Source organism: Ciconia boyciana, chromosome 18 (genome assembly GCF_034638445.1).
Source record: "Ciconia boyciana chromosome 18, ASM3463844v1, whole genome shotgun sequence".
NCBI lineage: Eukaryota > Metazoa > Chordata > Aves > Ciconiiformes > Ciconiidae > Ciconia > Ciconia boyciana.
In genome coordinates, this window is record NC_132951.1 from 6889821 (window position 1) to 6909836 (window position 20016).

Below are 20016 nucleotides of genomic sequence, written 5' to 3' on the forward strand. Positions count from 1 at the left end.
TATAGTAAAATAAGCATATCTGTGGCTTTCTAGGAACATTATAGGTCTTAGCATCCTCCTGTAGCCATAGGCACAGGACCTGTACCAGAGGAGCTATGATCCCACCTGCCAGGGGACAGTGTTATAGACACTCACCAGCCCAGTGCCATAGCTAGATTTTTTTAAAAAAACATCATTAAGAAGAATTGTTGCTGTCCAGATGCACTTGTTAAATTAAAATGACCTGAAGAAAGGGAGGGTCCTAATTTTCCTTGAGTTTTACAGTACAAACTCCAAGAAGGTCAGATAGCGTCCTTTTCCTCGCTGGCCGCATGCATATTGTCCACCAATTTCTGCTTGATTTCAAGAGGACATTAAGGTGAAGTTATGTGTTACTGTTGAACCAATATAAAGGCCAAATCCTGCCAAAGAAGGTGGGGGCTCGTGCTCTTGTCCATCCCTTCTTCTCCCCGCTCCTCCCTGCTCTGGTCCCTACCCAGCTCTCTAGTTCCTTGCAGTGCCTTTAGCACTCACACCCACCCTGCCCTGAGCCAGTTCAACTCACGGACCTTACAGAAAACTGTCCACTCTTCTGCCAGGTTGGCTTTTTGCTAATTTAGCTGGCCAAGTGAGCTCAGCTCAGAGGCAAACAACCAGGGAAGGTGCAAGGCTGGCAGAGGAGGGGGCAAAGAAAGCATAGCGAGGCAGCAGGAGAGAGAGGAGAAAATGGCATTGAGCTATTAGGTGGCTCAGGATGTACCGTGTACATTCTTACAGAAGCAAACACAAGTTTTCCTTCCACCTGTTTGTTTCAGTGTTTGAGTTAAACAGAAGTTTAGAAAACAAAGAGTTTGCATCTGCCTGCACTGACATTCCCTCCTGCTTAGTCACGGCAGGGATGTGGCCAGACGTTGGGTTAGGATTTGGGAACCTTTGGCACAGCAGACGTCAGCCGTTTCCTTTCCCTGTGGCTCACTTTTCCTACTGTGAAAGGGAGACAGTGATTACTCACTCGGGATTGCTACACAACCTGATTCATCAGTGCGTGTAAAGCCTTGTCACTAAAGGAAGAGGGAAGCTGAGAGAGCTTTTTGCTCTCTACGTCTCACTTGAGCAATTGTCACCTCTCAGACGACTGATGGGGAGTTCAGCTCCTGCATCCATGCAGCGAAATCCCGCTCTGAGGCTGCTGTCCCCCTGCCCATGCACAGCCCAGGGGCTGGCTGATGCTGCAGGAACTTGCTTTAGGTTGTATCATGACAGTAGGTCATTATCCTCTGATGAACCTAACGCTGATGCCTTCACCTTCTGTACCTGTGATCCATTCTCTTCTCGAATAATATTAAGCCTGCAGGGTGGAATTTTTGAGAGTGTCTAACTGACTTAAAAATTCATTTTTCAAAATGACTGAAAGCTTCACTCTAAGGGAAATTCCCTGCCATTGCCATGCTAAAGTAATTATAGTCGTACCACAAAAATTATCCCGCTATAAATATGCTGCTATGAGCCTCCATCTGAACAATATGCTGAGATATTTTCCCAGGCAGCCAAAATGCTCTGGCAGCTCTGGCTCCAAGCCTCCGGGAGAAAGGGACCTGCTCCCAAAAGCCTTCTCCTCCCTCACCCTGGTGCTTTAGAGAGCGACCCAAGATCTCCCGTTCCCCGGTACCATTTTCCCCATCAGAGTGTTGTAGCTCGACTCCTGCCTTCCTGCAGCCTCTCCGACTCCTCCCAGGAAGTCCCAGCCGCAGATGAAGCATTTCAGAGACGGGGAGAGGGCGGCATGTGTGCAAATGCAGCCTGGGCGGTTGTGCCAGACTTTTGGAGCGTAAGGCAGCGTGGCCTAGCTTGATGTACGTCGGTTTTACCCCCCACCATCCCTGCTGGGAGCTGCCTTGTGCCTACGTCTGTGTGCTTGCTGGCTGTTGCTGCTGCGTTCGCCTGTGCTCCCGCTGTGGCGTTGCACCCCATGGTGTGACGGGTTCGGGGGGACCCCTCTCCCCAAAGCCCTTTGGGTGCACCTGCGAGCAGCCAGGCTGGCCAGCACCGCAGAGGTGCCTGGGGAGCACCGGGACGGAGGAGACGGCTGGTGCCCGCGAGCTGGAGGGCAGGAGGTGGTGAGTGACCGGTCCCCACGGTGACCTTTCAGCTGTCACCTCCAAAATCCTTAGTGTGCTCCGTCTGTGCACCCTGCCAGGGCGAGAGGTGCCCCAGCTCCCTTGCAGGGAGCGTATGTACAGCACAGCCTGAAATGCCCCACCAGGTGAGAGGCTCCCTGAACCTTTCCCAGGCTTTTTGACTCTCTGGTGGCTGACCCCGCTCCAGGGCTGGGGACGTGAGGCACAGCCCTCTGCCCTAGCCCCGGTCTGCTCCCCACTGGGAGCAGCACCCTGACCCCAGTGTTGCCTCTAGTTCTTTGCAGGAGCCTTGTGCACAGCTCTTACACCAGCTCCATAGTTTTCTGTAATCTGTTTAAGCCCTTTTTACCGCCACACTTTTATTTTGTCACCTGCAGGGTTAGTCCCCTCATTCCAGTACTCATTGCTTTGCATCCCAAAGCAGCGTCCCCCCACATCTCGCTGCCCGTCCCCGACATGCAGCCATCCCGTGCACAGGGACAGGGTGCGTAATTCGCACTCCCAAGCAATATTATGCTGTGGCTTCCTGTTTTTCCATAAATTGTGCTGTTTTTTCCCACCTGGGCAAAGAGATGTAAAACCCCACTGGTCTCAGCTGGCAGCCGCTTTGCACTTTTGTTAGAAATAACACAAAATGCAAATAGTGGGGATTCACATCCTGCATGTAAGGCTGGAAAGTACACCTAGCAGTACTGAGAACTTACCTGTGGGCTGGCCAGCTTCAAACCTGTTTTAATTTATTTTTTGGCAGCTGGGTAAATTAATCTATGGCTGGTCAAAATAAAGGTGCATGCATCCTCTAGACTCACCACTTTTATCTCAAGTACCTAACAAAACATTACCTTATTTTAGCTTAAATACCGCATGTTTAAGCAAGAGCTGAAGGAACAGGCTGCATCAGACACAGAAATTAATTTGTTTGGGGCCTTGAAGGAAAGGTAAACACCAAAATCACTTTGGAGATGGAAGCTGACATCTTGTTAATCAGACTAAAACTTGTGACTAAACAGCCTGGAGTTGCAGCAGCTGAGAGGGCAGAGATTCTCAAAAATAGCAGCACTCTTGCTTTGATTTTTGATTTTTTTTTTTTGGTAACCTTAAGAACATGAAGGAAGAGGAAGAGATGGGTTTGTGTGGAGTAGGTTTGCCCAGCGTACATCCCTAAGGTCCCTTGTTTCACTTGCCAGCCCCAGGAGGCAGGGTGTCCGAACAGCCCTGCCAAGGCACAGCCCCATCAGCGAGGAAGGTGCTGCAGGAGAGGAAGGGCAGAGGCAAGGGATACCTGGGATCAATGAAACTGGATGGGAAGCTGATGTTGAATACCAAATTCCCAGAGGATGCCCTCTCACTGGTGTCTGTACCACTCCCCCCAGTGCAGAAGAAGGTGGGGGGAGCCTGGAACTGGGGAGAGAGGAGGCAGAAGCCATGGTTGCCCTTGTGATCCTGACTTGGTATGTGTCATGGGCACAAAGTACAGTCCCAGCACTGTTTGACATTGCAGCCACAACACACAAAGCAGCTCATTCCCTCTTTTCCCTTCTGTGGCAGAATAACCACAGCTTTGGGTCTGGACCTGCCTCATCCCCAGGTACACGGAGCGTTTGCTTTACCCCTGCAGCCATGGAGCGATTGTCTCACCCCTCTGCTTTGTGTCCGGGGGAAATGCAGGTCCGTGCCCGTAGGAGTGAGACAGTAGGAGCCGTGGCATGCTCAGGAGAGCGGGACCGTCTCTGCGTCACTTCTTGCTGGAGAGGAAGAGCGGTGCTGGATATAGCTCGTACTCCAGGGAGGTACTGAATGCCCAGCGTGACTGTTTGTGGCCGGCAGCCTGGTCCCTGGCTCAGGCTGCAGCGGTGTGGAGCCCAGGGGAGCTCACTGCCCAGGAGCTAGCCTTGGCAGTGATGGCAGATAGGGCATGTCAGGAAAAGCCACACTGGTGCAAGCTCCTCTGTACCCACTTATTTCCAGGTAGCCTGTTTAAAGGTAACGTCTCATAAGCAAGAGAATATTCTTCATACAGAAGAAAGCTCATTGTTTGTGGGGTTGCCTCGTCTGATGGCCTCTTCTACTACAGGCCCTTGGGTTGCAAAGTACTTGGGAAATATCAGCATCCTTCTTGGAGATACAAACATGCAGAGCAAGGAAATCAAGTGTGGCAGGGAGTCAGTGGTGGAAGGTTGTGGCCGCTAAGTCTTCTACATTTGCACTCATCTATCCTGTCTGGCTGCCAGGCAAATTGCAACTGGAGAAACACATCGTTTGGTTTGGGGAGCAGAACAGGCTGAAACAGATTTGGGGGCTGCGTGGCCCCAAGCCTGTGTTGCTCTCCAGCCAGATGGGCAGCCACCCATGGCAGCATCACGCAGGATGGGGATGAGATGAGGGAGACATCAAAAGAAGAAAGTATTTGTCATTTCCCTTCCTGAAAGGGCTGGAGCAGACAAGGCCTTTCCTCAGAACTGGGAATTTCTAGGCTTAAAGCACCTTCTTCCCACTGACCCCCATCACACTTGCCGATGCTGTTAAATTCTCTGACCTGTGGCCAGCAGCAGCCCCACCGCAAGAGATCAGCGCTGGAGCTGTTAATATCTCACCTCCAGCTGTCTTTTACTTCCCAAGCCACGAATCCTTCTACTCCCACCAAAATCAGCTTAGGCATCGGGTCTTGCTGACTGTAACATCCATGAGCTTGTGCAGAAAGAGCAAAGCAGGGGGCTGGGGGAGAGGAGTGGGGCTCCCCTAGACCTGGGGAGGCATCGACTTCTGCTCGCCCTTGGCTGCCTGCCCGGCACCACGGGAGAGCGCAGAGTCCACCCGGTGCCCTCTGAAACACAGAGCTCCTCAGCAAGTTATTTGCAAAGATCCTTAGTGAAGGCTGAAGCTGTATAAAAATCCAAAGACCTCAACACAAAATATCGTTGGGGCCCTTTTCAAATTCTGGCGCAGCCCTCTGGGAATGGCAGAGGTGAGCAGGTAAGTGGGGAGTTACCACTGCAGCTGAGTATGGGGAGGGGAGCAGACCTGGTATCCCTCCCACCATCCCGGCACAGCAGAGCACAGACCCTGTCCCCTCACATCCCAGCTCTGCATCTCACATCTCTGCTGCTTTCACATGCCCTCCTCGTCCCTGTTCAAATGTATTTTATTTGCCATGGTGATGATAATTTTCTTGGCTCATTGCTTCAGAGGTGCCTTCCTCACGTCCCCACGCTGGCTTTTCTTGGTGCACTGAGCATCGTTTGTCTCTGGTTTCCAGTCCCTTTGCTGTCTGGTTACCTTTTCCCTGCGCTGTTGAGTTATTAAATTCTGCCTCTGCTGCTTTTCATCATCCTCATGATAAATTCCCCATCAAGCACATCTGACTTTCTCCCACTGTGCTTATCCAACTGGAAGGAGGATTTTGCTCTCAAGTGTTTCCTACTGTCCTTCTTCCCACCCCGCCTAGCCATGATGCACATGGAAATTAGACATCAGTCAGGCGAATGGTACCTTGGTGTCCCTGTACATCAGACTGACCTGCGTGCTGTGCTCCCCTCTTGCCTGTACCCAGCTGCTGCCTGGCACTTTAGGTGCAGAAACCAGCGGTTTGTTTAGGATCTAGAGCAACTCCCTTCACCAAGGGCTCCAGTAGGACAAAGGAGCAAATACCACTTCTGCTACTCCTAGGAGCACTGTGGAATAAAAAAGCTTTTTCTTCTAGGAAAAGGAGCTATTTTGTGGCCTGTAGAGAACGAGGAGGTCCTTCTGATGGAGGACAAGAGAGACTATGGAAGGCAAAAGCCTGAGGTCTGGGGTCATCGGCCTGGCTGTTACAGCTTGGCTGAGCTCATTTGACCCCATGATTTATTTCAACTGAAAATGAGGTTTAAAGCATTGCCAGCTCCCCAGTGAGTGTACACACCCTTCTTTTGTTCATCTGTTTTCTCAATTATTGTTGAAACTTGTAAATGAAACATCCTCCTCTGCCAGCTCTCATCTGTTTGATCTTTCAATAAAAAGTGAGTGAAGCTTTTTCCAGAAACCACTGCAACAGCGTCGCTGCTCTAAGGTCGGTCAGCAACAACCCATGAAGCGATACTAAAGGGCACACCTTCTACTGGGAAAAACATACCTGGGGAGGCCATGTCCCCTTTGCGCGTGGCCCTGTTGCCATTAATAAAAGCTTCAAACTCACTTTCTCTCTCTCTCTTTGCAGGCAAAAATGTCAAGGCCAGTGCCAGCTCAGAGGCTGGAGGGAATAGACAAGAATATCTGGTGAGTTAAGAGAATATCTGGTTTGCCCTGGTGGTAGATGCGGTTTTAAGCAGTGTAACACCAGATAGAAACCACTGCAGCCACACAGCACAGAGTAGCAGTCTCCCTTGGCTGCTTTGCATTCGTTCAGGAAGCGCATCAAGGCAAGTTTGTCCCGGGAGACTTTACCCTGGCTCAGTTCTGTATCTGCTGCTCACACTTTATGCCATATCAGGGGTCCCGCACCATCCTGCTGGAAGGCAGGCGGGAGCACCTTGTAGCGCGTTGCACTCCATCCGCCCCATCTGCCTGAATGATCCCAGCAGCACCCAAATCTGAGCCAAGTGGGTGCAGCAGACTTGCTGCAGCCTGGCATCTGCTTCAAGCCCACCCTAGGGCACTGCAAGCAGAGAGGCAGGCAAAGGCATGCTGCAAATGCCATTCCCAGCCTGCCCGGCACAGTATGGCATTGGGAAAACTGCATGCTTGAAGAAGATATTTAAATGGCCTTTCCCCAAAGCCCTGCTGTGCCTGTTTTCAAGCTACAAACTGCCATTGAGCCAGCTCTTGGGTGAGACAAGTGCTGAGTTCAGCCTGCCTTTCCCTCTGCAGAGGCCTTCACGCTGTCTAGTTGCTAAATTTTGCAGAACTGGTATGAGCTTGAAAACCTCTGAGACCTCTGCTCGGTCTGGTCTGATCAGCAGCAGTGCGTGGCTTCAGCTGTGACCACAAACCCAGACGGCACAACGGCTCGTTCCTTCAAGAACAAATTAAAACCACCCCCCAGTGCAATCGTGGCTCATCCTTGTTTCAATTGCAACGGGTCTGAAATGACCCGTGCTTGGTCCTGTCCACCTGTGAGCAGCGGGATGGCTCCGCAGGAGGGACACCAACCTCGCTGACTTCCAAAGGGATGCTGCCAAGCGAAGCCGGTGCCAGCACGCTGCCCGGACCCTCTGTAAATGCTTGTCTTTCTCTCCCTTTCTTCTCTCCAGGGTGGAGTTTGTAAAACTGGCTGCCACCTACTCCACAGTGAACCTGGGCCAGGGCTTCCCCGACTTCCCCCCACCGGACTTTCTGAAGGAGACGTTCATGAGAGCCCTCAGCGGGGAGAACCACATGCTGCACCAGTACACCCGTGCCTTCGTGCGTGGACAGACCCCGCTCCTCGGCAATACCCCCCTCGCTCCCCATTAGCCTTGGCCATTTTAGAGCTTATCAGGCAGCAATAAACAGGGCAAACCGCACGAGGCAAAACATGCATCCAGCCTCAGCCCAGGCCCCCTGCACCCAGGGCTGTAACACCCTGCTTTACCAGGGCGTTTGAAGCAGCCGGGCTGGAAGATGCCCCGCACACTCAGTCACAGGGTGCTTGGCTGCCCAGGCGCCTTCCAAGGGCTCATCCATGTTTTAGGAGGCTTCTGCAACCCAAACCCCATCTCTCCTCTCACCCCACAGGGCCACCCACCTCTGGTGAAGATCCTAGCTCAGTTTTTTGGGAAGCTGCTTGGACGAGACCTGGATCCTATGACCAATGTGATGGTGACTGTGGGGGCATACCAGGCCCTTTTCTGCTGCTTCCAGGCTTTCGTTGATGAAGGCAATGAGGTAACCCAAGGTTTGGGCTTGTCGCACAGGCAGCCTTCTCCCAGGAGAGCCCTTCCTGGCCATAGGTCTGCCACGGGTAGGTTTACATAGTCCTTTTGCAAAGCAGAAAAGGTTTTATCTCCATTCTCCAATATTCGAGCTTCCAAAGGAAAAAACTTTCTGCTGCAGGGCACTGTCTCATTTCTGCATAAGCCAAAATAACCCTTTTGCCCTGAGTGATGTTGTTCTTCCCTGACGCTGCCCACTGGCAATGCAGGTTCTCCATTACAATAACACAGGGATTAAAATTTCCTGTCCCTCCTATTGCTCTCTGCACCCATCAGGGAAGGTCTAAGCAGTGCCAGGAGGGTGCTGACATGTCCCTTTCTTCCAGGTGATAATCATTGAGCCCTTCTTTGACTGCTATGAGCCGATGGTGAAAATGGCTGGTGGGACGCCTGTGTTTGTCCCACTGAGACCGGTGAGTGGGTTGGAGTAAAGCCATCGAGGAGGGAAGAGTCACAGGGAAGTGAGTGGTGAGTGGTAAGCAAGGTGCAGCAGTAGCAAAGCAAGCCAAGATTCCCCTCGGTTCTCTCTAGAAACCTCCAAAAGATGGGAAATTGGCGTCTAGTGCAGACTGGCAGCTGGACCCGGCTGAACTGGCTTCTAAATTCAGCGAACGGACAAAAGCCATCGTCCTGAACTCGCCCAACAACCCTCTGGGCAAGGTAACGTCCCTGGCCTTGCTGTGGCTGGTCCTGAAAGCGGTTGGGGTGCTACAGCTCACCCAGCCACATTTCCAGTGAGGCAGTGACCCGACCATCCTTGCACACAAGGGAAATGGGTGTCGTAGGAGTGCCACACGCTGCGTGCACTCTTTCTGGTGTTTTTAAGCCTGGTATTTTGTGCCAGCAGTGGCTTTGCCTGTCGCAGCCAGCTCCTGCCCACCCTGGCCTGGGACATGGTGCAGGCAGGGCGCACAGCCTTCACAGAAAGGCAGGGACAGGCAAGGGCCCAGAAATGCTCCTGCTGCATCTCTGCTCCACTCCCTGCCTGCTGCAGGTATTCAGCCGAGGGGAGCTGGAGCTCATTGCAGACCTGTGTGTGAAGCACGACATCCTGTGCATCAGCGATGAAGTGTACGAGTGGCTCGTCTACGATGGGAAGGAGCACATCCGCATCGGTACGGAGAATGGCTTGGCTGAGCCTGGGTGTATTCTCCGGGTACAGCATCTTCAAGGAAGGAACCGGTGATTTAGCTGGGGTCCCCTGGCAATTACATGGGCGGCTTGCATGCACAGCTCTCCCAGGCACGTATGCCCATTAGAGGTATTTTGCTGCACTTCAGTCTCAGCCTCCAAATCAGGACTTAAACTGGAGCCCTGACTTCCAGAGCCAGTCGGAGGAAACAGAGACCTGGCTTCACGCATGAGATCCAGAGCAAAGAGCCTTTTGGCTCCAGTGAAACGGAATTTTTTCCCCCATACTCTGTAAAACCACAGTTTTCTGGGTGTCTCTAGCTTTGGGACATCCATTTCAACACGAGTTCAGAGGCCTGCTCTTTCTGTTGCAGTAACACGCAATCACATTGTTGCAGGGTGAAGGTGCTTGGCACCTCTGGGAACCCCTGGGGCTGCGTATGAAAACACTGAATTACAAAGAGATGCTCTTGAGAAACCTGGCTGCCTGCTTGGGATGTGCTTTGAGGCTCATCCAGGTGAAAGATGTGCTGTGAACACAAGAGGCCACCATGGGTTATGGTGGGCAAAGAGTTCCCACCATGTCGTTAATGCAGCCCAGAAGCAAGCACGCTGAGCTCTGCCGTCATTGTTTCTCTTTCGCTTTGTTGCCAGCCAGCTTGCAAGGGATGTGGGACCGCACGGTGATCATCGGGAGTGCTGGGAAAACCTTCAGTGCCACTGGATGGAAGGTGAATTCCCCTGTGTGGCACCTCGTTGCCCCATCCCCGGCCCTTTGCTCCAGGGCATGGGTCCCATTGCCATAGCACGGCACTGGGGACACTGCTGCCACACACTCAGCTTTGAGTCAGGTCTGAAAGTACCAAAGCTGCTTTATGATAGCCCCGTCTGGAAAATACAATGAAGCTAGCACAGGCAAATAAAGGGGAGCCCGAGCAGGTACCCAGAGACTTACCACCTTCCTCCTCCTCTCCTGGCCGCAGGTGGGCTGGACCGTGGGACCCAACCGGCTGCTGCAGCACCTCCGTACCGTGCACCAAAACTCAGTGTACCACTGTGCCACAGTTGCCCAGGTAAGGTGGCTCCCTGCAACTGGCCCCGCAATTCCCAAACCCCCAAAGCAGGGGGGAGAGAGGGTCCTTCTGCCTACAGCTGACCTGAAAGGCACGGATAGGGTGATGTGTGGTGCCCTGGAGGGGCTCCTTCCCCTCTCCCTGCAGTTGCCCCATGCCTGAGAGGAAGGGGAGAGTCCAGCCTTCCTGGGGTATATTCCTTATTTTACACTGACAAATCCAAGGGGACATTTGGAGGGGCTGGAGGCAGAGAGCTTGGCTTGGTGCAGTGAGAAATCCCCCCTGCTCCCTAGTCATCTGTGAATTGCATCGGAGCAAAGACTCCGGTTCTCAAGCAAGCCTTGACCATCTTCCCACCGGGTTCCTCTCTCCTTGCAGGAGGCCGTGGCTCAGGGTTTCCAGAGAGAGCTCGAGCTCTATGGGAAACCAGAAAGCTACTTCGTCCAACTGCCCAAGGAGCTGCAGCAGAAGAGAGACTGGCTGGTCCAGAGCCTGGATGCTGTGGGGATGAAACCCATCGTCCCCGAGGGCACCTACTTCTTGGTGGCAGACATCTCCGAGTTCAGTGAGTCGTGCAGCTGCGGTTTTGCTCAGGCAGGGCTGAGTATGAGGGGCCAGCTCGGAGTGGTACCACTAGCAGGGACAGGAACCTGCATAAACCACCACCAAAGCAGGGACGGACAATAGTGTGTTTCCCATCCAAGCTCCCAGAGGCCGTGGGTTTGGGGCTTGGCTGAGGCACACGGCAGCAGCCCCCACCTCTGCACTGCTGTGCTTCTCCTACAGAATCTGACGTCCCTGATGTCCCCGATTCCGATGAGCCCTATGACTCCAGATTTGCAAAATGGATGATCAAGAACAAGGTAAATGCGTCTGGCCCTTTCCACCGCGTTTGCCCCGGGTGGGTTTGTGTCCTCCCTGCTGGCTGTGCTCACAGGAGCCAGCAGCACAACACCGCCGCCGGGTCTGGCAGCCCATCCAGGGAGGTGCCTGGGGTGTCTGTCAGCAGCGGGCCTCAACTCTGGCAGCCTGAGCTCAAGCAGAGTGAGCAGACAGGGCACCAAGGGCATCTACAAGCCCATCCGTGAGACTTGTGAGCAATAAGTGGATGGCTTCAGGCCAGCCCAGAAAGAGTAACCTCAGCTCCACGTGTTTCCCCTTCCCAGGGACTTGCCGCCATCCCGCTCTCCGCTTTCTACTGTGGGGCCCACAAGAACAACTACAACCATTTCATCCGGTTCTGCTTCGCAAAGGTGAGATACGTGGCAGCATGAAGGAAGGCGAGGTTGGGAGTAATAATCGGGGCTGGTTTAATGAGATAAATGCCAAGAAGAAATGCAGAGCACCTTGGACATTAGAGCCTGAGCGTGGCATCACAGCTGGTCCAACCCCCTCCTGCAGACGTGCGAGCCGAGCCGGGGGCAGGAGGGGTGCCGGTGCCATCCTAAGCTTTGTCCCATCAGCATCCCACATTTCTTGGTCAAGGCAGGGAGTCTTCTGGGTGTACATTTAGCTGCCCAGGGGCTATGCCTGCCCCAGAGGTGGCTGTGCCTGTGTCATACTGAGCACAGAGCATTTGCGATGTTCCAGAATGAGAATGGGATTTTTTATACAAATGATGACTGCAATGAGGGGAAAAGGGATCTGGCTGGAAGCTGCTAACCAAACCTGCGGTATTTGTTTAGGAGGAAGCCACACTGAAGGCAGCAAACAACATATTGCAAAAATGGAAACGGGAGAAAACTAGTCCCTGAGCACATTGGAGGGAAAACCAGGCTCTCCTTGGTCCTCACCTGCCACAACTGCTCTTCCTCCTCTTCTTTTGCTTGGCTACAAACTTTGACCCGTCCTTATTTTTATGCTTTCAACCACATTTTCTGTGGGTAAGAGGTTTGCCATGCCCAGGGTCTGGGGGACACTTTCTGTCACTGTGAAATGATTGCACTGTTCCTTGCAAGAAGTGAGTCTTCATGTGCACTGCCAGTATTCAACATTTCTCCCTCTTATGTTTAAAGACTTTGATAATCAGTTCTAGGATGCGTCCAGCAAGACACAAGGTAAGGATGGCACCACCACCAAATTCTGAAAAGGTGTTTCAGGACCTACCTTTAAGGCTATGCTGGGGGGTTACTGTGGCTTGTCTTGCTCCACATCCTGACTCAGGTACCCCAGGGTGCAGGACAGCATTTCCACCAGCACCCATGTTCCCATGGGACTGTGCAGTATCACCACCCATCAGTAGGTTGATTCCTATGATCCTGAAAATTATAAACCTGGTGAAATGCTGTTTCCCATAATTAACCATTTTTCCATTATTTTTTTCTGTGCATCTCTGGGGAAGGTGACTGCAGAATCAGTAACTGGCTCCTCCCAGGAAACAGGTTTTCATAAATAGCCCATCTATTGCCAAACCTTCCCTGTGCCCCCAAACCACCCCTAGTACTTTGTCAGGGCTTGGCAACATTGCCCAGGCTGCAAAGCAAAACCTTCAGGCCTTTGACAAACGCAGGCAGTGGCCGGGGCGGAAGGGCACAGCGGCCTCGGTCTGCTCCTGCTGCTGGTGGCCCCTGCAGCCTCCCACCCACGGGGCTGGTGGGGTAATGTGAGCAGCATTTTGAAAGGTAATTCTTGCATCATTCTCAATTTCAACCTGGATAAGAATGTAAAACAGCATCATCAATCACGCAGGAGTTACGTGCAACAGACTGTGCGATAAGTAGTTGTGGTGATTAAATTATTAAAGTGGAATTACTGCAATTATTGAAGAGTAAATGTCTCTGTAATAATTATAGGGCTGACGCAGCTCTCCTGGAGAGCGTGCAACATCTGCGCTGCGTCCCGCGGTGGTGGCTGCTTGTCCTACCCAGGCCAGTGGGTAGTGGCTCTGCAGGTTTTCTGCGTTGGGCTGCAGCTGGCGGTACCGATCCCCACGGAGCCAGAGCAGCACTGACCTGCAGGAGCGAGGGAGGGAGGCAAACACCCACCTCCTGCCTTCGCCCATGGGAGATGCGTCCGGTCTCACTGCCTGCGCAGCCTGGGTGAGGGAGGGTGCTGCTGAAAGCCCTTTTGCACTCACACGCGTGCCAAATGCTGGGAGAGCTGCAATCACTGAAACACATAAACAGCCGTGAGATTACATTATTCACATAAAAATTGCAACATCCGCACATGTGTGGGCTCCTGCTTTAGGCCATGACACACCCCACAAGGGGCAGGGTGCATTCCCTCATCCTCCAACACACATGCAGTGCTTGTGCAAAGACACCCAGATGCGGGTGTCCAGATCTCTCAATCTCTCTCAATCTCTCTTCTCTCTCACACTCCCCCCCCGCCCCCAGCCTCCCTGGAGAGGCTGAGCTACGTCCGCGTTCTCCCACACTTTATCTTAGGTCACCCATTCTCCCGCAGAACGAGGCAGCCCCTGCTTAGCTTGACAGCCCGCGCAGGCGACTTAAACACAGCCCCGCGCCCCCTGCCTGCCCATTGGCTCACGTGACGCCGGCCTCCTCCCTACAGTGGGCGGGCGCCGGCGCCCTCCGGCCAATCACCACCGCGGAGGGGCGTGGCCGGGGAGCGTGGGCGGAAGATGGCGGACGGCGGCGCGGCGAAGCGGCCCAAAGGGGTGCAGGTGGGGCGCGCGCGCGGCGGTTGCCCGGTTACCGGGGGCGGCCCCGGAGGGGAGCCCGGCGGTGACGGTCGCTGTCTCCCGCAGGCTGAGGAGAGGAAGGTGGACTGGCGGCGCTGGAAGCAGGAGAGTAAGGCCGGGCCCCCGCGGGGGCTGGGGGCGGGCAGGCAAACCGGGGCGCAGCCGCGGGGGTGCCCGGCGGGGGCCCTCGCACCGGGAGGAGCCGTCCCCGAGCGCTCCGTGCCCCGGCGTTGCCCCCACGGCGGCGTCCAGGCCCGCGGCCCTTGTGCCGTGCCTCCCCCCAGCCGCCCTGCTCGGAGCGCTCACGGCTCGTTGTTTAAGGCGAGATGCCGTCCTCTGTTCCAGGGAAAGCAGAGAAGAAAAAATGGAAGGAAATGAAGCTCCTGAAGAAGCTGGAAAAGCAGCGGATGCGGGAGCTGGCAGAAAAACAAGCCGAGAAGCAGGAGGAGCAGATGGAAGACAAAGGTGATGCCGCTGTGACCCGGTGGGGAGGCCTGGGTTGAAAGAGCTGGGAGAACTTGGTCGTTAAAAGTCAGTCAGTTTTACGTATCGATAGGAAAGGTGATGCTCAGCTTCATAGATCTGATATAGATCAGTCCACATGCATAAACAGGCACGAAGACAATGAACCTTTCTGAAGAGAAAACCTGTGATTAAAATCTAAGAAACAGAGGTTGCTTTTTTCTCCCACCACACTTGCAGCTGAAGTAGTAAATAAAATGCTGTGCACAGCTGTCACGCTGTGGCTCTCTTCTGATCGCACGCTGTTCCCCAGGGCGTCACTACACGCTGAGCGTAGCTCTGCCAGGCTCTATCTTGGACAACGCCCAGTCACTGGAGCTGCGGACATACCTTGCTGGACAGATTGCTCGGGCCTGTGCCATCTTCTGCGTGGATGAGATCGTAGTGTTTGATGAGCATGGAGAAGATGTAAAGTAAGGAGGAGCCATCTTGTTCTGTAGAAAGCATTTCCTCTCTGCTTTCCATTTCTTCAATCTTTTTTTAAGCTAAGAGCAGGAAAGACCTGCGTGTACCTCAAGCAAATAAGTCTTATGAGGAACGGCTAAGGGAACTGGGGCTGTTTAGCCTGGAGAAAAGGAGGCTGAGGGGAGACCTTATTGCTCTCTACAACTGCCTGAAAGGAGGTTGTAGCGAGGTGCGGGTCGGTCTCTTCTCCCAGGTAACAAGTGATAGGATGAGAGGAAATGGCCTCAAGTTGTGCCAGGGGAGGTTTAGACTGGATATCAGGAAATTTTACTTCACTGAAAGGGTTCTCAAGCACTGGAACAGGCTGCCCAGGGAAGTGGTTGAGTCACCATCCCTGGAGGTATTTAAAAGACGTTTGGATGAGGTGCTTAGGGACATGGTGTAGGGGTGGGCTTGGCAGTGTTAGGTTTACAGTTGGACTCAATGATCTTAAAGGTCTTTTCCAACCTGTGCGATGCTGTGATTTTGCAAAATGTTTGAGCCTCTCAAATGCCAGGATTACAGGGACCCCTATATCACTGGGCAAAGATGTTGACTTAACTGCCCTGGCAACTAGGATCATTTATACCAGCATGGGGATGACAAAGCAGCAGCAGGTCAAGTTCTCCTGTACTCCTAAATCTTGCTGTGGAGGGACAGGGCATGCCTATATCCTTAATGGAAGACAAATTCCTGTCCTTCAGCTTTTCAGCCTGGACCTGCATCTGTGTTAACTGGCCAAGCCATGCAATCCTGTAGCATCCAGCTCAGTAGCATCCAACTGCCAGGTTGTGTCAATACACAAAGATCAAAAACAAAACTGAAAAAGATACTTGGCTTACAGAGAGAGTGCCAAATATGATTTGTTAACAGTCTCTGCCTCTGGAGTAGCCCTTTTATAAGGCGGCCCATTTAATTCTTAGGGGTGGAGGGTGCTGCTGTCTTCAGATTAAGACGCAAGGCTTGGTCTTCTGGAGACCTGGCCATTTGGGGCTGTGCAGTCTCGTGCTGAGTTCACAGGCTGCCTTCTTTCTCTTTCAGGAGTGTGGAGGGGGACTTTGAAGGAATTGGGAGGAGAGGCAAGGCTTGCGTGCAGCTGGCTCGGATCCTGCAGTACTTGGAGTGCCCTCAGTAAGTCCACCATGGTCAGACTGCACATCAGAACTGACTACCAAGGGTATCACACTAGAGGCTATGGGAGCAGGGGGCAAATTCTGTTTATATTGCACAATTATGCAGGAACGCGGGATCTAATTGTTTCACATGTCTGGTTCAGGAATTTAAAAGAAGAGCAGTGAATGCAGGATACAACCTGCATGATACATTAGAGGTAGATCAGGGACCTGAGGGAGCTAAGCATGCTTTTCTCTGCACTCAGCTCCTTTGAGTCAGAACAGGGCTAGAACTGAGGGTTGGATTCCTTAGGAACAACTGTTTTCACATTTGGATCTTCTCTGATAACAGGTACTTGAGGAAATCCTTTTTTCCAAAACATGAGGATCTGCAGTTTGCAGGTAATGATTCAGTTGTCTCTGTCCCAAGCTGTTGGCTGCCCCTTCCTGAGCTCTGGCTCTTGTTTTGCATGGCATGCCCAGAACTGAAAAAGCTTTTCCCCACTTTAGAGTGCAGGCGAGGTGCTGTGCTGTAGTACGCTGGACGAGAGAGGGAGGGGGCAGCAGAGCACTTACACTTGTGTTCCCACAGTTTGTGTCCTCTCCTTACAGTTACTTTCCTCTGTGCTGTTCTAGGGCTGCTCAACCCCCTGGACAGCCCCCACCACATGCGGGTGGATGAGGATTCAGAATACCGAGAAGGGGTAGTGTTGGACCGGCCAACTAAGCCAGGCAGAGGCTCTTTTGTTAACTGTGGGATGAGAAAGGTATGTCTGTTACCCACAGATTCCAAAACAATTTCCCCTGTCTCTCTGGCAGATTTGAAGCAGGCATGGTAGGTACTGCTGAGTTTCTGAAGGCTGTAGCGGGCTGGCACAGGGTTTAATGCTGTTGTTATCTTGTCCCTTCTGGCTCATTAATGGTTGTAGCTTCCCAAGTCCTGACAGGCCTGCCCATTGCAGCACATCATTGCTTCACTGCTGGAGTTGAACCTTTGAGCAGCAAAGTAAGGCTCAGACTGCTGTCCCAGCCACCCTGAGCCTGCTCTGCACTGCATGAACCACACAGGCCCTGATCGCAGAGCTCCTCATTCCAGCTCCAGGCCAGAACAGGCCCCCACTTCTTCAGAGGGTTCCCTTCCTTCCCCACCTTCCCCAGTACTTCCAGAATGTCTGACACTGATGGTGACTGTCGCTGCAGGAGGTGCAGATCGACAGACAGCTGAACGCCGGTCTGCGAGTCACTGTGCGCCTGGAGGAACCCCAGAAGTCAGGTAATCCACTGCTCCATTAGAATCTGTAAACTTCAGTCCTGCAGGAGTTGGTTCTTCCATATGATGGCCTTCAGATTACTCACGTTTGAACGTACCCAACAGCTCTGCACGTTCCCTTTGCCCCACACACAATTTTAATAACACCCTTACCATACCTCCCTCGTTAACTGGAAAGAACTATCAGGTCTTTGACCAACGGTAAACAGCCCAAACATAACTGCACGCTTTACAGAATGCATTCAAAAGGGTGGTTCTTGGTTGTACACCAAGTCAGTGCCCTGTCCCAGGAGAAACTGCCGTATGTGGCTTTCGCTAGGAGATCGCAGGGGTTGTTAAATCTCTTTGCTTCCCTTTCAGAAGCTAAAGTGCGGAAAGGCACCGTGGTGTCCTCACACCACCCTCGGACAGTCTCAGGCTTGTACTGGGGTTACAGTGTCCGCCTTGCCTCCTGCCTGAGTAAGTATTTGCAGGGGTTCTCCGCTCTCTGCCACATCTCTGCCTGGGCTTCACACCAGTTTCAGGCCTACTGGCTGCATATCTGCAGCACGCATTAACATCTCTTTCTTTGAAATCTCTTTTGTCTCAAAGGCAGCTTACACGTACAGCTAGCAGCCATGTGGCAATCAAATTTAAGGGCTAAAGCTAGGGGCGTGAATCACCCCAGTCACCCACCAGTGCTCTGCCCTGTACGGAACTCACCATCGCACCAAATGTCCATGTTGTAGCAGGAGACAAGAGTTGGTGCTCTCCATCTCCAGCCAGTACATCTCCATTTCCATGATAACTACCTCCTGCTCATTCACATCAAAGCCAGCAGTGACTTTTGAGCTTAAGAGCCCTGCAAAATCCTTGTCCTGTCTTCTGATTGATTGGACGTCCTAGGAAAATCGTAAGCCGTTACTCAAGGAATGGCTCCTGGCACCTGTTTGAGCTTTGAGGGAAAGGTGCTGCAGTTGAGAAGGGTGCCAGAGACTCCTGCAGCAAGGGAATTATGTAGGAAAGAGGAATCATTCTTCTGTCTCCTGATGCACTAGTGGCACTGAAAAGCAATTCCTTCTGCTGCTACCGCTCACCTGTGGAGCGTTTCAGCCTGTCCAGAAGGCACGCAGCGTGGGGGAGGACACCACATGAATAACCCCATATTGTGTTTGTTTCCCAGGTGCTGTCTTTTCAGAGTGCCCGTTCAAGGAAGGCTATGATCTCTCTATTGGGACCTCAGAGCGGGGCAGCTCCGTGGACCAGGCCACTCTCCCCTCGTTCAGGTTCATGTCCTGCCTGCTTGACCCCACTCAGAGCCCCCGGGGAGGCCTGGTGCAGGCAGCAGAGCTGCACTGTGGCCTTGGTGTTCTCCCAGGCAGGAATGCTCCTAGATACAAGTGCAAGACTTGCCTGCAGGCTCCTTCCTGTGCTCTGCTGCTCCCTTTTGCACCAATGCACATTCCTCTGCATGACAGAAGCTGGGAAGTACCCCAGGACAAGGCCAATTCCTTTCCTGTTTCTCTGGAGTTGGTAGCAGGGACTGTTGCAGTGGCCAAATGCTGTGGGGCTTTGTTAGGGAGGCAGCTGCATTGGGCATTGTCAGCAAGGGACACAGCTCCCTGCTGCAGCGGCACAGAGGAGCTTGAACACAGACCCAGATACCTGAACAAAAGAAATTAGTCTGCTTCTTGCAGATAAAGTTAAGAGAACTGTTTATGTGAAGCCAATTCTTAATCCACTTGAAGGTTGAAGGCACGTGAGCAGCTCTCCTATGTAAAGCTTGGAGCATCTGCCTTGGTACAGGGGTAGGAGCCAGTCTCCCCTCTCACCCTGCCCCTGTGCTCTCCCCTAGGCATGCCCTTGTTGTGTTTGGAGGTCTTGAGGGCTTGGAAGCTGGGGTTGATGTGGACCCAAACCTGGAGGTCACTGACCCAAGCGTCTTGTTTGACTTCTACGTGAACACTTGTCCCAGCCAAGGCAGCAGAACCATCCGGACAGAGGTAGGGCAAGTGGCTAATGGTGCGGTGGGGCACGATGCCTGTGTGCACAGAGCAGTGCTGTGTTTCTGCCTCTGGCAGTGACACATATGGCCCACGTGTTGTTCCCCACGGTGACGCCTCAGCAGAGAGTGGCTGGCTTGCCTGGTGCTCCTCAGAGAGCAGCGGTCTCGACTGCCGCCTGGGTCTATTCCAGGAAGCACTGCTGATCTCTCTGTCTGCGCTGAGACCCCACATCGATGAGGCTGTGAAGACACCCAGCAACAGCTGAGGGAAGGAAAACCACTGACCTTACCATCAGCTGAGGACTGCCTTGGGGAAGCGGCTGTTCAAAGGCGGGGTGCTGGGCAAATCACTCCAAGAGCCTGGCGGGGCCAAGACACAGCGTGACTAAAGCTGGCAGCACTGCTCGACCAAGTGTCTGGCTGCTGTTGGGACCAGCAAGTCTGCGCCTTCCTGCCTGTGCGATCCAGTCAAGGGCTGGTTGCTGCTCCTCAGCAGCTGGGACAAGCCTGGCAGCAGACTGGGTCTCAGTAATTCAGACATCTGGGGAATAAAGCAGTATGGAACCTCAGCTGCCTTGAAGTCTGTGAGTGTCTTGGTGTAGAGGATGGGCACTTGGTGTCCAGAGATCCTGTATGCTCAGTGCCTCTGGAGCCATGTGGCCTTCAGACTTAAAGGAAGTCAAAACTTAGTCCTTATACCAAGAAGCTGTTCCTGTCTCAGTTAGCCTGACTCCCCCAGTCCCCCCTTCAACGCTTCATCCTTCCCAACAGCAGGAAGGGCTGGAGCTTCAGTTGGGCCTTAGTGCTAAAGCACATCACATAGCTCCTG

The 20016-nt window shown here is 53.1% G+C and overlaps 2 protein-coding genes across 6 annotated transcripts; both read left to right on the plus strand.

The window, feature by feature from the left end:
• The first annotated feature begins 1709 nt into the window (after positions 1-1709).
• On the plus strand, positions 1710-12949 carry KYAT1 (kynurenine aminotransferase 1). 3 transcript variants are annotated; one of them, XM_072883494.1, is made up of 14 exons: positions 1710-1832; positions 3786-3907; positions 6313-6371; positions 7346-7496; positions 7809-7958; positions 8332-8418; positions 8537-8665; positions 9000-9120; positions 9791-9867; positions 10120-10209; positions 10588-10774; positions 10996-11072; positions 11376-11462; positions 11895-12949. In XM_072883494.1, exons 2-14 carry the CDS (start codon positions 3824-3826, stop codon positions 11961-11963), a joined length of 1368 nt encoding a protein of 455 aa, XP_072739595.1. In that variant the 5' UTR covers positions 1710-1832; positions 3786-3823; the 3' UTR covers positions 11964-12949. The 3 variants fall into 3 exon arrangements, with proteins under 3 accessions (XP_072739595.1, XP_072739593.1, XP_072739596.1); XM_072883492.1 differs by having other exon boundaries at positions 1730-2096; XM_072883495.1 differs by lacking the exons at positions 1710-1832; positions 3786-3907 and adding an exon at positions 2012-2096.
• Positions 12950-13775: 826 nt separating this feature from the next.
• Positions 13776-19756, plus strand: SPOUT1 (SPOUT domain containing methyltransferase 1). 3 transcript variants are annotated; one of them, XM_072883497.1, is made up of 12 exons: positions 13776-13837; positions 13922-13964; positions 14201-14320; positions 14631-14790; positions 15863-15952; positions 16286-16335; positions 16570-16700; positions 17134-17206; positions 17564-17662; positions 18366-18468; positions 19038-19185; positions 19379-19756. In XM_072883497.1, exons 1-12 carry the CDS (start codon positions 13796-13798, stop codon positions 19451-19453), a joined length of 1134 nt encoding a protein of 377 aa, XP_072739598.1. In that variant the 5' UTR covers positions 13776-13795; the 3' UTR covers positions 19454-19756. The 3 variants fall into 3 exon arrangements, with proteins under 3 accessions (XP_072739598.1, XP_072739597.1, XP_072739599.1); XM_072883496.1 differs by having other exon boundaries at positions 13793-13964; XM_072883498.1 differs by lacking the exon at positions 15863-15952 and having other exon boundaries at positions 13793-13964.
• Positions 19757-20016: the final 260 nt, after the last annotated feature.